At 43.0% G+C, this 17,296-nt stretch overlaps 3 protein-coding genes across 4 annotated transcripts in view; 1 reads left to right on the top strand and 2 right to left on the bottom strand.

Moving 5' to 3' along the window:
- The window catches only part of ADAM9 (ADAM metallopeptidase domain 9), a 100,478-nt gene extending 99,704 nt beyond the window's left edge, over positions 1-774 (bottom strand). Inside the window, exon 1 of one of the 2 annotated variants that reach the window (XM_081045779.1) lies at positions 392-774. In XM_081045779.1, coding sequence (XP_080901905.1) covers positions 392-488 — 97 coding nt within the window. In that variant the 5' untranslated portion in view covers positions 489-774. The remainder of the gene's footprint in view (positions 1-391) is intronic. The other variant, XM_081045780.1, reaches the window with a different exon arrangement.
- Positions 775-841: 67 nt separating this feature from the next.
- On the top strand, positions 842-6,653 carry TM2D2 (TM2 domain containing 2). The gene is made up of 4 exons (XM_081045778.1): positions 842-1,291; positions 2,115-2,202; positions 3,878-3,993; positions 4,987-6,653. Exons 1-4 carry the CDS (start codon positions 1,065-1,067, stop codon positions 5,198-5,200), a joined length of 645 nt encoding a protein of 214 aa, XP_080901904.1. The 5' UTR covers positions 842-1,064; the 3' UTR covers positions 5,201-6,653.
- Positions 6,654-7,739: 1,086 nt separating this feature from the next.
- On the bottom strand, positions 7,740-17,237 carry HTRA4 (HtrA serine peptidase 4; the record flags this gene model as incomplete). The annotated part of the gene is made up of 9 exons (XM_081045777.1): positions 7,740-7,905; positions 10,907-11,002; positions 11,424-11,481; positions 11,904-12,018; positions 13,430-13,462; positions 13,880-14,074; positions 15,282-15,486; positions 16,211-16,310; positions 16,760-17,237. 9 exons carry the CDS (start codon positions 17,235-17,237, stop codon positions 7,740-7,742), a joined length of 1,446 nt encoding a protein of 481 aa, XP_080901903.1.
- Positions 17,238-17,296: the final 59 nt, after the last annotated feature.

Raw genomic sequence — 17,296 nt, 5'->3', positions numbered from 1 at the left:
ATTTCTCAAAACAGTTTAAACGTGCACACACCCTCGGCGCGCACCCAGCAGACTCCCCGAGGTCAGAGTCGGATCCAGAGTAGTCGGGAGAGAGTCTGGGGGGGACCCAGCTTTGCGCGAGATGGGGGTGGGGAGCACAGCAAAAGGCTATGCCAAGTAGGAGACGGAAAAAGGGGAACCAGACAGGAGAACAGTGCCAAGAAGGGTTGGGGGCGCCAGACGCTGAACCTCGGGTCTAAGCACCGTCCACACACAGCTGGCGCGGCTCCGCCTCCCGACCCCGAGTGCAGTCCCCAGGCCAGGCCCCTCCACTTCCAGGCACCTCGGGGTAACTCCAAGCGTCCCAGCCCTAAGAAACAGCAATCCCAACGGTCCCTGGGGGGACACCCACCTGGCCGAGCCCCACCGAGGACTGGGCCCACCAAGCCAAACAACAGCAGCCACTGGAAGCGGAGGGTTCCAAAGGGCGAGCTCGCGCGGGATCCCATCTCGGCAGATTCCGCAGGTTCTACTCAACATTCGGTCGCCTCTGCCTCGTCTGCTCCATCATTTTCCAACCCTGCCGGGGCCCCAGAGCGGGCAGGGATGCGCGCGCCCGGGACGAACACGCGCTCGGCACTGACGCAACTCGGCCCTTGTCCGAGCTCGTTCCCGACATCGCGCTCGCTACCGCTGACGTAGGGAAAAATCCAGTCCCCAGCGAGAGAATGGGATTGCGATCTGGACGCTAAAATCCGCACTAGTCCGCGCCCCTTTCTACTCCCAGGCCCGCCTACTTGGGAGGTCGAAAGAACCGATTGGACGAAGCATTCAGAGCAGAAGCAGGAGGAACGTGAGACCCAGAAGAGAAATTGAGCAGCAGAAGCGATGCACAGCCCCGCCCCCCTGCGCAGCCTTTTCAGATTGGTTGTCGGCGGTTGGGCGGAGCGCTGAGCTGCACGTTCATTGGCTGTTTGGCAGCGAGGAGCGGGGCTACGGGCCTGACCAGGCGGGGCTTGGGTCTGCGGTGCCCGCCGGGTTTTTGTGGTTGAAGAGGCCGGCTCTCCACTACCGGGCCCAGGAAGATGGTGCTGGGTGGTTTCCCGGTGAGTTACTTACTTCTGTGCGGCCAGGCGGCTTTACTGCTGGGAAATCTCCTTCTGCTGCATTGTGTCTCCCGGAGCCACTCGTACAACGCTACCGCAGAGCCCGAGCTCACATCCGCTGGCGCCGCCCACCCGGAGGTCTCCGCCGGCGCGCCGAGCTGGGAATATGGCGACCCCAACTCTCCGGTCATCCTTTGCTCTTACCTGTAAGCTACCCAGTCGTCGAGGCAGGTGGAGATGGCGATAGGACCGGGAATATATGGGTGTACTAGGGGAGGAGGAGTGGGAGGCTGCTATTTTTTTTTCCCGGACCCTCTCCACCTTGAGGACCTGATAATCTACGTGCGGGAGGTGAATATGCCAGGTACTCCCTCCTACCACCCATGTAAGGCAAAACCTTGTGTGTCGGTGGCAGATCCTTTGGGATCCCGAAAGAGGAGAAGTAGGGAGCAGTGACATCACATAGCCTCCGGAAGAAGGATACGAGGTTGTGTCTTCTCTGACCTGCTCCCTTGAACCGAAGGAGACTCCATCGCAGGTGCTAGTACTGCGTGAGGCACAAGTGGAGTTGATTACTTGTCCCTGCCTACGAGGCACTTCCTGGGGGGCGGGGGGGAATAATATCCTTACCGTTGCTGAACCAAGTAATTTTTTTAACATCTCATTTTAGTCAAATAAGAAAAGGCGTTTGGGAAATGCAGAGAGAACTGGGAATCTTTGGGCGTCAATTTTGCACCCATAGCTTTGTGGCTGTTGGCCTAGGGAAGAGATGAAGCCATGGCAGAAGTAGAATCTGTGGAAATAGGACCAGAAACTCGCCCCCGCCCCAATAAAAGGGTCATTTGGATAGCTGTCTATTTGACCTGCCGTACTTCATTCAATTTGACACCATCTCTTGTCTTGCGAAAGAATCAGAATATTAAACCCCAGAAACTTGAAGAAATGTCTCTTGCCTGTTTTGATTATGTACATGTAAACAGCCATTTGCAAAGACCATATGATGATCATGATCTTACTGCTGATTTATAGACCTGATGAATTCATAGAATGTGATGACCCAGTGGATCATGTTGGAAATACAACGGCATCTCAGGAACTTGGTTATGGTTGTCTCAAGGTGGGTTTTGTTTTCTTTTATAACCAAACTCTTCCAGAAACATATTTAAGAAGTTACAGAAAAGTATAAAGGGTATGAAGTTACCTTTTTGTAGAATGACTGTTAGCTAGAAATTTCCAACATGGCCAGGGTCAGAGGCTGAACACGGCATTTAGTTTCCTCAGGAAGAAGCAGTCTCGGTGCGAAAACTACCCAAGTGCAAAAACCAATCTGTCTTTGGTTCCTTGGCCATTGAGATTGACAGATTTGAAGCTAAAAATGTCATCCTTAATTATCATGCCAGTCATATACTTTTCTGAAAGAGTGAAAAAAGGCTTTTGTGCTTTCTAAAACCGATGATGAATTGAGCAGTATTTTTGTTACACATACATTTGGGGCAGAGCTCCTCTTGCCAATGACCTTTCTTTTCACCAAGCAAGCAGTTTCTACAATGTCTTTAGGAATCAGGTAGGGTCGATCAGTATATGTCTTTGTAGGATGTAACAGCATTCAAGGAGATGCCTTTAGTAACAGTGACCTCCTGAAATAAAGAGAGGCCATTCATTTCCATTGATAATATCCCTAAAGCTGGGTACACACTTCCTAGTCAGACTCCAAAAAGACCAGTGAAGTTCATGTACTTTCTCCCCACTGTGGACTCACCATTATGTTATATTCTGCATAATGCAAGTCAAGACACAGGTGTAACAGAATTACAGGAAAACATTCTTAGTACTGCATCAGACACAGAAATTAACCTGAAAGTAATAAAACCAAAAAAGCAACTCTTAACTGCAATCATGTATAAAGAAGTATAATCAATACACTGAGATTTTGTTCTATTGATGATTATTGATAAAAGTCTGAGTTAGCATTGTATACAGATCACTTATTCTTGCCCATTTTAATTAAAAACTGGATTAATCCTGTCAAGGCACTCCAACTGTCACTTCTCCCAGAAGTCCAGAGGACTGGCAATACTCAGATACCTGCGTCCCTGGGGGAGGTACAGTATAGGAGTAAGCATCCTCATTTCCCATTCCCTGCCCTTTGAGGAATGCTCCAACAAAAATAGCAGTGAAACACTTAAAAAGGTGCCAGTAGAGAATATACAGCTGTGCTTTCATTTCTAGAATTCAGCTACACAAAGGGTCAGAGGTGCTGTTCTGAAATTTTTTACTGGAATTTAAACATACTGTAGATGTACTACAAATATTTGATAATCATATATTCAGGACCTAAATCAAGTCCTGAGTCAGTTGATATTCTGAATTCTTTCTAATGATGTTCATATATAATATATAAAACAGACCTCTACAACACATTAACTTTTTAAATACCCATTCCCGAAACCTTAGTAATGTGCTCCTTGTCCTGTTAATACAGGCTAATTAAAGCATTGTGTCCACCAATCCTAAATGGCATTTAATGAAACTGATTATAAATGTTTTTACTATGTTATTAAACAAGCCAATCATAAAGAATTTTTGAGGAGTTTATTTAAAACAATGTACATTTACGATGGACTAATTTAAAATCACATGAAGTATGTCACTAAATTCCTTGTTCTTCAGAACAGCTTTACCCCAACTTTGTTAGAATAATTATCATGCTGAGTCAGCTTTTATTAATTAACATAAAGATACGTTTTGTGTTACTTGGTGTGTTTTGTTTTGTTTTGGTTGTTATTCCACAGTTCGGTGGTCAGGCCTACAAGGATGTGGAACACACATCAGTCCATTGCCATGCCTTAGATGGAATTGAGTGTGCCAGTCCTAGGACCTTCCTACGAGAGAATAAACCTTGTATAAAGTAAGTGTTACTTTGAATGGAGTAGTTGGTACTTGGGCAGAGGTAGAGCTGTTTTCCTTGTCATCTCTTGATGTGACTTTTTCTTTTACCTTAAGTGTTAAAGGGGCAACATGATTACTACTGTGTGTAATCCATGGACAGGAGCAAGATAGTTATAACAGAGAGGACACTGGACTTGAGACCTGAGGTCCTAAGTCTCTTTCACCAACTAGCTAAGTCCCTATGGGCACCCAGAGTCTCTGTCCCCTCCCTCATCTACAAAATGAAGGAGTTGGACCAGATGATCTAGCACCAGAATTCCTATGATGGGCATAAATCCTTTGAAAATAGTCTTAGTACTTCAGGAATAAAAGTTTTATTATGAAAAGTATGGGCCTCTCCCTGAAAATCAGTTTACCTTAAAGAATTAGGGTAATTTTTATAAATTCTGCTTGAAAGCACAGAAATTACTTACACCATTTGCTAATAGTCTATGACTATGTTTAGTGATGATGGTAGCGTAATTGCAATTGAGTGTCATCACAGTATGTAAGACAGAAATCCTTATGAAGACATCCCGTTTGTAGTTGCCCCAAGACAGCAGGAAAGGTATATGGAGATCAGTGTTCCTTTAAGGAAAGGCAACACTTCATTAGAGAACTAACTACATTTAGAACTACATTCAGAACAACAGCCTCAGGAAAGGAGCCTGTGTGGGGCAGGATTGGGGGCCCAGATTCCACTCGCACCAGATGCCTATTGTACTAATGTGCCAGATAATTTCTTGCCCAGTCCAACTCAGTACTTGTTCTTACAAGTCTTCCATATCTTGGCAAGTATGCTTTTGAAACTCAAGACCAACTAGAGGTCCTCTTTTGGAGGTGGGCGGGTGGGGTTGGTAAGGGAGTAAGAGGCCACAGAGGGACCATCTTTTCACTTACGTTAAATTCATTAATCATTAAGTATTTTAATTTTCATGTGGTAAACATCTTCCTTTTAATTCCTTTTGTCTAGGTATACCGGACACTACTTTATAACCACTTTACTCTACTCTTTCTTCCTGGGATGTTTTGGAGTGGATCGTTTCTGTCTGGGACACACCGGCACAGCAGTAGGGAAGCTCTTGACACTTGGAGGACTTGGGATTTGGTGGTTTGTTGACCTTATATTGCTTATTACTGGAGGGCTGATGCCAAGTGATGGCAGCAATTGGTGCACTGTTTACTAAAAGGAGCTGCTGTTATAGCCCACAGAGACAAGTCTTCTGAATTCATCTCTTCAGACTCACAACTCTTCCTTTGTATCAGACCTGACCATTACTCTCCCTCTTTGGAGGGAGTGGGTTTGGTTACGGAGGTTTCTTTGGACTGTGGATTTTCAACCCAAATTTTACCTTGCAGAATAGAAATGACAAACAGTGTTGTGTGAACCAAGTTTGTACTTTTCCTCATGTACAAAATATAAAGGCTAGTGACTAACTTATAAGCAGTGGAAGGGTTTCCATACTCTTTTTCTGTACATGGCTGTATCTTCAATCCTTTGGAGCAGGTGAGTCCTACAGGATGAGCGAAGGGAGTATTTTTAGCCTTGTGCCTTTTGTGACCCTGAGTCTTCATGCAGAGGAGATCTGAAGCTGAACCTATGAATATCTTCAGCAGAAGTAGAAATGGCCATGGATTTTAATACACACTGAAATTCTGACTTTCCGAATTTAAACTGCAGAATAAATGTTGCCAACCTGGAATGCTTTTTGGGTATTCTCAGTAGGTAGAGTAAAACTCAAAATTATATGTGTTTCGCTAAAAGCTAGGTGGTTAAAGTGAACCACCTATTAATAAACCCTATTATTTCACCATTATTATACTTTAAAAGGCACTATATACATAGAAATATATATATGCATGGAAATAATTTTTTCATTTCCGATTATAGTTTGAAAGCCAGTAATCTCAGACCTGTCTGGGTTAGGCTATCCTCTTGGCAGAATTTCCCTATCTGAAAAGTAGTTATTTACCAGTTTAGAGAGCCTCTGTCATAGGCTGGTAAAAGAAATTCATACAAGTGACTATAAAGCTGCTATTCATGATAAGGTAAGATAAGGTGAGGAGCCTCATGCCCTTGGAAAGAAAAACAGACTCTTACCTAAAGGATAGTATTAGGGAGTGCTGGATAGAGTTAGGATGTGATTTTATGGGGACAAAGAGAAACAGCACTTTCTGTCAAAATAAGGATGGTACCAGAAGCTCTCACTGTAGGCTACAGCAGTCAGTCACAGGGAAAGAGACACCGCCACACTTTTGCACTCCCAAATCACTGAAAATAAAGGAAATGTTTTGAATTATAAGTCGTTTGAAAAACTTAGTTCCCATCCTTTGCAATCTAAATTGAAAAGCATGGCCAAATATAAAGTAAAAGGGGGACTTTGTGGGTAAGTCAAACTAATCCTGCTCTTGGAACAACTTATAAATTCTAGAAACAATCAAGGTAGACCTGCTCAAAGTTTGCTTTCATAATAATTGACTTAAAGACCAAGAATCAGTTAAAATATCTCTGGAAATGCTCTATCATTATGATACAGCTTTCCTAAAAGTTTTATCTTTATTACCCCGATTAATGTGATCACTGTTCTTATATTATTAAATGTGGCAATTGTATAAAAATTAAAGCCGATTATTCTGTTCTGTCTTGAAAGTTCTGTACCACATTTACCTTAACCTTGCTTATAACAGTAATACCTGGTAAATTTGTATTCATAATCTCTATATTCTAAGACAGTGTTTTTTAAATTGTTGTGGGTGATGAAGAAACTGGACCCTCTCCCCAGAAAAATGCACAAACACATAAAATTTTAAGGGGAGTCTAACGATGCCATATTTAAAAAAACAACAACAACAACAACAACAACTCACTTCTAAGAGAAGTCCAGAAAACAAAATTAAAATCTTACCCAAAATAATATACTACCTTAAGCCACAAATTTTGCCTTACACGTTTTTGTTTTTTTAAAATCTCTTTAAGGATAGTCACAAACCCCATCAAAAACTTTTCTTTTAAAAAAAAAACAAAAGACTTTGATAGCTTTCAGACTCATCATTAATGCTGCCAGGAGGAAGAGCTTGTACAAAAAGGTAAAAGTCTGTAACTTATTGAAATACCTGTTTTGTAGAAGCCCTTTTCACAGTCAGAAAAGCTGTTGGAGACCATAGTTGTTTCCTCTGCTAGAGTGATAATTTGAGAATCTTTAACATTCCTGTGTGACAGTTGTTAGTTTCAATTTGGTTTCTAAATGATGTCCCACCTCTGTATCCACAAACCCTAGCCAAATGTGATAGCAACCTGAAAAACTGATTATGTAAAGGAATATTATTAAAAATTTGATTTCCTTTGCACTCTGGATTCAGGTTGTTTCTTAATATTTGCGGGGTGTGTGTTGTATCCAGTTTGTGGTTATAGAGAAGTTTGAAAACACTAAAGTGCCTTTCTGTCAAACTGCCTGCTTTTCAGTTGTTTCCTATCTTTAAATAAAATTCTGTAGGTTCCCCAGACTTCCTGGCACTTGAGAGAGAGAGAGGGAGAGGGAGAAGGGGAGGTGGGAGGGGGGGTGAGGAGGAAAGAGGGAGAGAGAGAGAGAGAGAGAAACTTAAAGCATTCATTTTTCTTTATAAGAAAGAGATCCTAAAACCTCTCGCCACCTTGGCACATCTTCAATACAAACCAGGTACTATAGTTTTGGTTTTGTCAGATAATTTCTCTTTAAAGCAAGATACCTAATCAATTACTTCAGGTGTGACTGTCAGAATCAAAGTTTGACTTCCCCGACGAACCATGATGGAAAGAGAATCATTGTCCTTCACCGCTTCGGTAACATCGGTTACGGTGGTAACAGGTTGCCCATTTATGCTGACGATTACGTCGTGGTCTCTCATCCCAGAGCTGGGAAGGGGGGAAGAAAAGGACCATGAAACTGAGTTTTACTTATCCCCATCAAGAATTTAATGTCAATCTTATGGCAGTACTATATTGCTGGCATTAAATATACCAACCAGGAAACCCGAAATAGCTTCAATCCTTTCAAATATGAAAGCTGTTCTAAAATACGCAGTGAAATCACGTGGAGGACAGCAATCCTATTTACAAAATTAAGATTCTACCAGAATCCTGCTTTGGAAGTTTACTCCTCCCATATATGAGATTTGGTTTGGAACCAGATCTAAAAGTTTAGCTTTTAATTTCTATTAACCTCCGCATACCCTTCTAGCATACTGCCAGTTTTACAAGCAAACATAAAAAGCCCAAGCAATATATTAGGTTGGTGCAAAAGTAATTGCGGTTTTTGCAATTTTCAACATTTTAAACCGCAATTATTTTTGCACCAACCTAATGTTTTCCCTAGGCACTGATCAATTTGATTTTGAGAGCCCACTTGCCCCACCTTCACCCACAGTTTATGGAACTAGAGAATATGTTGAGCTACACTATAAAAAGCTCTGCTCCCAGAAGTCCAGGTCTACATATTTAAGGCTGTGTTTCTAGGCTCCTTTTCCCCCAGAGTTGTGATTGTATTCAGTCTCCAATATATTTGCTTCACATAAAATACATATTCTAGAAACAAAAACCACCTCCAAATATGAAACACAGCAATAAATATTAATATATATAGCCATGTTGTTGATTTGTCTTCAAGTCGAAAATAGCCTGGAAGAGGGACAACAAATTAAATGACTCCAGAAGACGTGTGAGAGAAATGGGATTCCTAAGGATGAAAAATACGGGAGGATTACCAAGACATGTGGAGTTTATTTTTTTTTTTTAAAGGAGAAATGTAAAGCAAGAGGATGTGAAGAGAAGTTTAAAGATAGAGCTAAAAGCATGGAAAGCCTTTAGAACAACGCCAGCTCAGTAATATGACTGGGACAGAGCACAAAGAAAGAACTTAATTCATGGTAGTTCTGTAAGTGGAAAAAGAGAAAAAAGGGAACCTGCAAATTATTACCGAGTGCAAACTACACCAATTTTGAGGAAGTGAGGCTCAGATAGGATAAATGTCCCACAGCTTGTAAAAGGCTAAAGTAGGACATGATCCTGGGTCTTTCAAACTTGAAAAATCATCTTCTTGCCACTGGATGACTCTGCGTCTCAGAAGCAAGAAAGCAGCCACCAAAGCAGGACAGTAATAGAGGTAAAGCTAGGTTCCCCATCTCTTCTGTCTGACTTACTGTGTAACTCTCACGTTAACCTCTCTGTACTACAACTACTTCCTCTGTAAAATAATCACTATATCATAAGACTACTGTGGGCTCAAACAAATAGTAAAACACATAAAATGGTGCTTGACATACAGTAGGTGATTAATATATGCCAACTGTTAGTACTATAATTATTATCATTATTATTAGATATAAGTGGGTGAAGCCAAAAGAACAGTTTTTCTACTTAGAAGTGACATCAAGCAAGCATTAATTCCCACATTTTAAGGTGCATCCAAACCACGGAGATCTTGCGTAAAATGCAGATTCTGATTCGGTGGTGGGCTTGTCATTCTGCATTTCTAAAAAGCTCCAGCTGATGCTAATGCAGCTGGTCTACAGACCACATCTTGAGTAGCAAGAACTTGGAGATCTGAAAGAAATAGCTTGGCCTTGAACCAGAAGTTAAAAAATGGAGGGGGCGGAGAGGGGAATGGGAAGCAGGCAAGTTTAGAAAAGCCGGTGACACGCCAAATTTAGTAACATGAGACTTAACACTTAGCTATTCTGAATAGTTAGTGCCCTATGGTTCTTTGCCCGCTACTAAAAGAGTTGCCATAATCAAAACAGGTTATTGAGCTCTTGAAAAACAAAAAGAATGAGAGACAGATAGTGAAGAAGTATAAGAGAATAATTGTCAGACAAGCCACTTCTTCCCTCAGTAGTTAGTATAAATGTTCAAAAGAACAGTAAAATCAGCTGGAGTGTCTTGGAGAGCTACTCTAGCCTTTGCTTTATTCAGTTTATTTATTTACACCTTTGTTTTTTTGCTTGTTTGTTTATTTAGTGCTGGCTTCAGATACTGTCATCCGGAATTCAAAGAAAAAAACTGTTTTAAGACACCTAAAAATATATTCTTAAACTTTTAACCCTTTGGAGGATTCTTCTGATTCTTAATAACTAAGGTATCAAAGCGGTAGATTTGGGGATTTCTAGCAAAATTAATTTAAATGTATGCTATTACCTCATACATGAATTCTTGACCTACGGAGAACCACCCCTTCCAAAAACAAAAAACGAAAGAGGCCCTTACAGTACACAAGTCTAAATCAGCATTACTGTCAATAGAAATGTGAGGCAAGCCACTCATGTAATTTTAAATTTTCTGGTAGCCACATTTTTTTTAAAAAATTATTTAAACAGATGAAAGCAATTTTAATAATTTGTCTTATTTGACTCAGTATATCTAAAATGTCATTTGAACATGTAATATTTTACTACTTATTAGTACACATTTTACACTCTAAGTCTTTGAAATCCACTAGAAGCAGCGCACAATGATCATATCTTCCATAATGCAATGATTAAAGTGAGAGCAGTCCTCCGAAATCAACAACAAAAAGGTGTGTTTAATGCAAACATATTTTACATTGCTTCTGGTTTTTTTATTTAAATAAAATTTAAAAAATTAAAAATTCACAGTGGGATTTATAGATGTAATACAGAATTGTACACCTAAAATCTATGTAACTTTACGAACAATTGTCACCCCAATAAACTTTAAAAAAATAAATAAAATTAAAAATTCAATTCCTCGGTCACACCAGCCACATCTTAAGTGTTCAATAGCCAGACGTGGGTAGGGGCCCCCGTATGGAACAGTGCAAATCTAGGTCCCACACACGTTCCCCACGGCGCACACCTAGCGAGAACGAAAGAAGCTCGGCAAAGGCCTGGGCTTCTCTTACCTTTTAGCAGCTGTCCCTTGAATCACCTCATATACAAAAACTCCAGATCTCACATCAGGGAAATCTGGATCTTGCCTTTTAATTTCTTGAAGAAGGCTAAGAAAAGTGAGAAGAGTTTTCGCATAAGGTTAAGAAACACAGTGATTCAATTTCCTGAGCCCTGGACAAAGCCTCTGAATATCAGTGCTACTCTATCTTTTCTCGCAAGGCTCACAGTGGCCAGAGAGGATTCCATCAAGTGGGTCACATTTATCTTCCCTGGGGGTGCTCTAATTTTCTGTGTCAAAGCCTAGAACCATTGGACATTATAAAATATAGCCACAGTGAAAGAAACTACCGAGGAGTACAGTGAATGTTGATGCAGGGTGAAGCATGTACCTATCCTGTGACAAATAGGGCCTATGGCCACAACAGTACATGGCTGTAATCCCAACACTTTATAGTTTTCTTGTTAACACTGTCCAGCTATGGCTTTTGCTTCTGAAAACAACCCAGACATATTCAAACCCACGCTTACTTCATAGTGAGGGGCAACATTCGCAGACCCAGGTATTTCTTCTGTGAAAGAGCCTTTCCTAGAAAGGAAAATTATAATGTGTTACTAACAACAAAACTTCTCTCCTTTTGGCAGATCTTAAAAGACACCTGAGTCACAGAATATCCTCACTATTATAGGTGCTGTTTCAGGCTGTCAGCCGTGAAATACGTACCTCAGAGAACCTTTGTCATTAACACAGACAATCCTCCCCACCACCTCCCCACCTCTAGCCCTCAAGTTTCCTTTCCACAACAATTCAATCCAAATATTTCTGGATACAATTCATGCCTGGTTTTGCGCCTAGTCCCCTATGTTGCTGCCTGAACCACCATGATGGGAGCTGGGTACCAGTGGCTCAGTATTCTACAGAACTGAAATTGCTAACTCCCCCATCTCCACAATAGATTGAGCGCTCCTGAAAAACACACAAGGGAACACAAAATTTCTCCATCTCCTTACCTTTCAACTGGCGCTCATGAAATTCTGCCAAGAACTGTCGAATTCGATCTGAAGGAATTGCAAAGGAGATTCCTGCGGTCACCTTCAGTGTATTTATGCCAATCACATCGCCATCCTGGCAAGGGAGCAGACATCACTCAGTCACCAAGTTGTGCAAACTGAACAAGTAGGAAGCAGTGGAACTAGTCATGTGGGGTAAGAGTACAGAGAGGCTAGAGGAAACGTGTGCTTCTTGAATAGAGAGCAATGGATGTTACCTTAGGGAAGAGTGTGCTAGTAAAGCACAGGAGGCCTACACATGTGTAAATTCCAGCTGAGGAAATTTTCTTTTCTTGAAAAAAAAATTTTTTTTAATATTTTAAAATCTTTTTACAAAAATCTTTCATCATTTTTTCTTTCACCATATACATTGATTTTAACAGTGAACTACAGTTTGTATTTTGGCCCAGATAAGAGGACAAGGAGTATTTTTGCCTTTTCATTCCTTAAATGAAACTAAAAATAAACATGGAAAAGGCAAAAAGCTGTTGGATTTTCAGCAACACTTCAGTGAAACTATTCAGAAGAATTAGCAAATTGACCTTAGGAACAAAGGTCTACTAAACCAAAGGTACTATGACGTGACAAATACTTTCCTCTTTGTGCATTTCATCATCCTCTAGCCCTTGTTAGGTAATGAAAAGGATAGAAAAGAAACTTATAATCATATGAAAATATAGATTATAATTCAGTTGGTCTGGAGTGTGGTCTGAAATTCTGCATGTCAGCCCTGCTCTAGTAAATTCATTATCTACTGAAAAACAAAAGTACAAAAAATTGCATGCATTTTTATAGTATGCAATAATAAATGAAGTATAAGTATGCAATAATTTCACACACAATTCCTCCTCCTCCAAGCAAGTGTAATATGTAAAGAGGAAGCACAAACAATCAGCTGAAAGGGCCTCAGAGAGCATGATCACAGACTATGTGTCAATCAACATTACACTCTCATGTTTTCACATGTATTTCAGCAACTAGAAACCCTGTCATTTCTGCTAGAAATGCTGAATAAAATTGAAGAATTAAATACATGACAGAGCAATAGATTCCTGTTGTGGCTTTTCTGCCATCTATTAGTAGGTCAAGACTAAAAACCTGAAATTAGCATTTTTGGATGAGAAACAGTTCTTCATATGCAGCACCAGCAGGTCTTCAAGGAAATATATTACATAGTAGTGCAATTGGTCATTTGACATAAATTTGGGTTTAGTACCCAGGACTTTTGTTAACTATCCAACGAAAACAGAAAGCATGTGAAAGAGATGTAAGTGTAAGTAAACCCTGGGACTCGCAGTTGGATGAGATCACTTGCCAGGATTACAAATCCATCATAGATCTTAAATTTTCCTAACTGTTTACTGAAGATGCCACCATAGAAAAGAATCATACCACAAATCTTTATGATCCTAGTCTGCATCATGGAATTTGTAAAGTCTTTGAAAGTTAGGAAGAGACATGAAGCAGCAAGGTAAGTAGCCACTTACCAAGTTCACCAGAGGCCCGCCAGAATTCCCGTGCTGAAGACAGAATTTGAAAAAGCCATCAGTACTTTATTCCTTGTCGTTTATACATAGTTCCTAAATAGGTTTACCAAAAGCAGCCCACACTAGTGAGCCCCTTGGGGGCAAGGCAGGCAAAGTTGTTCCCCCATTATCAACACTGAAGTCACTGAAGGTAAAGAACAAGAGCAAAGACCACCTCCTACAGCAGTACAACAGACCTCTATAACAGACCCTAACAGACCACCTAATATCGTGGACGCCATCACATCAACCAGATTGAACTGTAACAATGTGGCATTCCATCCCTCTCACAAGGATCTAACTGAACTCTGGACATCCCCAGAAGGCCAACGGGAAAAGAAGGCACTCTACGTATTCTTCTCACTGTACCGCCAGTATGTGGGCTCACAATGACCCTCCAAAGTAACTTACATTAATTATGGCGTCAGTCTGGATATAGTCCATGTCTGAATCTGTCAGCCCCAGCTCTTTGCCCCCTCGCTGTGTAGTGCTGACAATTCCTGCAGTCACTGTGTTCTGCAGAGAAAACGGACTGCCCAAGGCCACCACGAACTCTCCAGCACGCAGGTCAGACGACCTTCCCAGCAACAATACAGGAAGGTCAGTCTGCACAGGGCAAAAGGGATGGGGAGGACAGAAAGGTGAAGAAAAAATCAAGAATAAAATCAACCAGTATTTGTGTACAACATATGTATGACACAGTCTTTATCATTTTGGCATTTATAATCCAAGAATCACCCATCTACATAGGTTCTAGGACTAACCTGATGCTTCTTCCTCACATTGCAACTACCACCAACTAAGATGATGGATCATCTCTAAAATCTAAGATTATTGCTTTGTAGACATTACTGTAAATAAACCACGAGTGAAGTAACTGGTATACATAAACTGACATTAGCAATTTACTTAGCACTGCTCTATCTCAAAAGTTTACCATCAAAGTTAATAAGCCACCAACAAAGGACGTCACCCAGAAAAGTTATTCTCGGGGCCGGCCCGGTGGCTCAGGCGGTTAGAGCTCCGTGCTCCTAACTCTGAAGGCTGCCGGTTCGATTCCCACATGGGCCAGTGGGCTCTCAACCACAAGGTTGCTGGTTCGACTCTCCGCAAGGGATGGTGGGCTGCGCCCCCTGCAACTAGCAACGGCAACTGGACCTGGAGCTGAACCTGCGCCCTCCACAACTAAGATTGAAAGGACAATAACTTGACTTGGAAAAAAGTCCTGAAAGTACACACTGTTCCCCAATAAAGTCCGGTTCCCCTTCCCCAATAAAATCTTTTAAAAAAAAGAAAAGAAAAGAAAAGAAAAGTTATTCTCAAAGTTTAATGTGCACATGAATCACCTGGGGATCTTAAGAAAATGCAGATTCTGATTCAGTAGACCTGGCTGGGTTCTGAGATTCTGCATTTCCAAAAAATTCTCAGATAATGTCAATGTTACTGGTGTGCAGACCACACTTTGTACAGCAAGGACCTCAAAGTGTTCCTTAGCAGCTCTGAATCCATTGCAATCATTCCTAGCACTCTAAAACAAGCAGAGAAATAAGTTTCTCAGAAGAAACGTTTGTTGTAGAAGGAGGTGAAGGAGAAAAGAAAAGACTGCTGGATAGTTCATAGAAATTGTTAGGGATCTACAGACAGGTACGGAAGAAAATAAAAGAGGGAGTGAAAAACAGAAAGGAAGGAAACTGAAAAACAGCATAGGTAGAAAAGATGTGGAGTGGGTGGAAGTGAGGTGGGAAAGAAAATATGAGCAAATTGATGAAAATCCCCAAATATGCAGACTCTGGTTTGGACCTCGCATACTCACCTTTGGCTCAATCTTAATCAATGCAAGATCCAATTTATGGTCAATGTCCTTGACAGTGGCTTCATACTGGACCCCACTCTGGAGCTCCACCTGGATTCGCTGCCGGTTGGTGAGGACGTGGGCATTGGTAACAATAAGCCCATCCTCAGACACTATGAACCCAGAGCCACTGGATGCAGGAATATCCTTGATGCTGAGAGGTGACCTGTCTCAGCAAGACAACAGCATAAACAGAGGGCAGGAAAATCAGGGGATCCACCACAGTCTGTAAACAACGGAACCTCATGTTAAGCATACCTCCACCACAGTTTTCTCAGACATTTTACTTTTCCCTGTCTGTTTTTGATCTTTCCATATGTAATTGGACTCTGGATGTTCAGTGCCCTGGCCATCTCTTTTGAACACGACTGAGAGCTGATTCCAACTCTCCTTTTCCATGGACACACTCCCTTCTTCAGGGCTGCTCAGAGCAGCAATCCTCTGCTTCAAAGAGGCCTAACCTAATCACAATACTATGGGCAAAAGTGGACCTAGTGCCAAATTATCGAGGACCCAGGGAGGGAGTCAAGGAAGTCTGGTTCCTTTTTAGGTTCCACTATAACTGGCCTTGTGATAGAGGATTTCCTTCTATGCCAACGAAGGGGCTGAGCAAGATCACCATCCAGATGCTTTCCCAGCTGTTGCATCTGACCTTCAATTTTGTCTGGAGATGAGGAAAAGAGAAACCCCAGCCTCGTGTGAGGGAGTACCCAGATTTGGAAGTGGGAATCCTTATCCCTTCAACGACCCTGAACAGGTTACTTGCTCGCTTTGAGCCGTGATGTTCTCACAACGGTTTTTACGACTACACGATGCTTGTAAGGTGTAGTGTGGGGTCTGAAGCACGGAGGCCCTCAGAAGGTCAGCCAGATAGTGACGGCCTCCTTTACCTGCGGAACAGCTGCAAGTGAACCACGGATGGCGCCACCTTCTCTACCACAGCGGAGATGAAGTTGTACTTGTTCCTGAGCCAGCTGGCGCTTCTGGTCCCTGTGAAGAAACGCTCCATTCTTGGAGGCAGTGGAACCCTTTCGGCCCGATGGTCTCAGGGGTCTGATCTCAAACTTCTCAGTCTCTCCCCTGCCCCTCTCTCCACTTTCCCTCCCCTTCCTGTCTTCGGTCTCCCCCTCCTGTGTATTTACTTATTCCATGCAGTCCCGTAAGGATCCGCCTTGAGGGAACCAGACCCATCATCCCAGTTGGGGGAAAAAAAAAAATTAAGGGAAGGTGGCATTCAACAGGTATGGGGAGAAAAATGGAGAGAAATGACATGGCAACCGGCAAAGAGATGGCAAAGAGACATCTAAAGAGGAAAGAAAATCGGAAATGAGGAGTGAAATCCCGGAGGCCAATGGAGCAGAGGGAGCTGCGCGATTGAAAACATACGCTTCGTAAGAAAGTCCCAGGAGTGCCCTGGAGAGCGCGGCCCTAGCGCTCACCTGGATTCCCACAGTCCCCCTTCTGCACGGGCACGGCCGGGAGCGCGCCACGGCGGCGCGCAGCACGGTTCTCGGCGCGGAGCGCGCACAGGCTGGGGTAGGTGCGCCCGTCGCTGCCGCACACGGCAGCCCCCGCCGCTGGGCAGCCACAGGTGCCCCGCCGGGTGCCACCCAAGCGCGGGGTGCTGAGCGGTGCGCTGCACTGCAGCCCCGGGGCGCAGGGTCTGCCGAGCGCTCCGCCGCAGACCTCGCCCTCGGCGGCGGCGCACACGCGGCAGCAGCCACAGCGGTCCAACACCGGCGTCGCCCCCGCGGAGCAGGTGGGCAGCGGGGGACAGCGCACTGGCTCGCAGGCCGCGGGGCAGAACGAGGGCCAGGCCCCCTGGGCCTCCACCCTGCGCACAGGCACTGGGGGCAGCAGCAGCCACAGCAGAAGGAACTGTCCGAGTCCAGCTGGCCGCAGCAGGGGACTAATCATCCTGCTCATGTCTTGGCTCCCACTTTTCCAACTGCTTTACTGTGGACCTGCAACCGCTC

The sequence above is a fragment of the Rhinolophus hipposideros genome, assembly GCF_964194185.1.
Source record: "Rhinolophus hipposideros genome assembly, chromosome: 4".
Classification (NCBI taxonomy): Eukaryota; Metazoa; Chordata; class Mammalia; order Chiroptera; family Rhinolophidae; genus Rhinolophus; species Rhinolophus hipposideros.
This window is presented reverse-complemented; position numbering and strand designations above follow the sequence as displayed.

What these genes read in the sequence shown, in the direction of transcription:
- TM2D2 (XM_081045778.1), top strand. Translation starts at nt 1,065, where the DNA reads ATGGTGCTGGGTGGTTTCCCGGTGAGTTACTTACTTCTGTGCGGCCAG. An exon ending in GTCATCCTTTGCTCTTACCT is followed by an intron (nt 1,292 to 2,114) that starts GTAAGCTACCCA and finishes GCTGATTTATAG; the next exon opens with ACCTGATGAATTCATAGAAT. An exon ending in TTGGTTATGGTTGTCTCAAG is followed by an intron (nt 2,203 to 3,877) that starts GTGGGTTTTGTT and finishes GTTATTCCACAG; the next exon opens with TTCGGTGGTCAGGCCTACAA.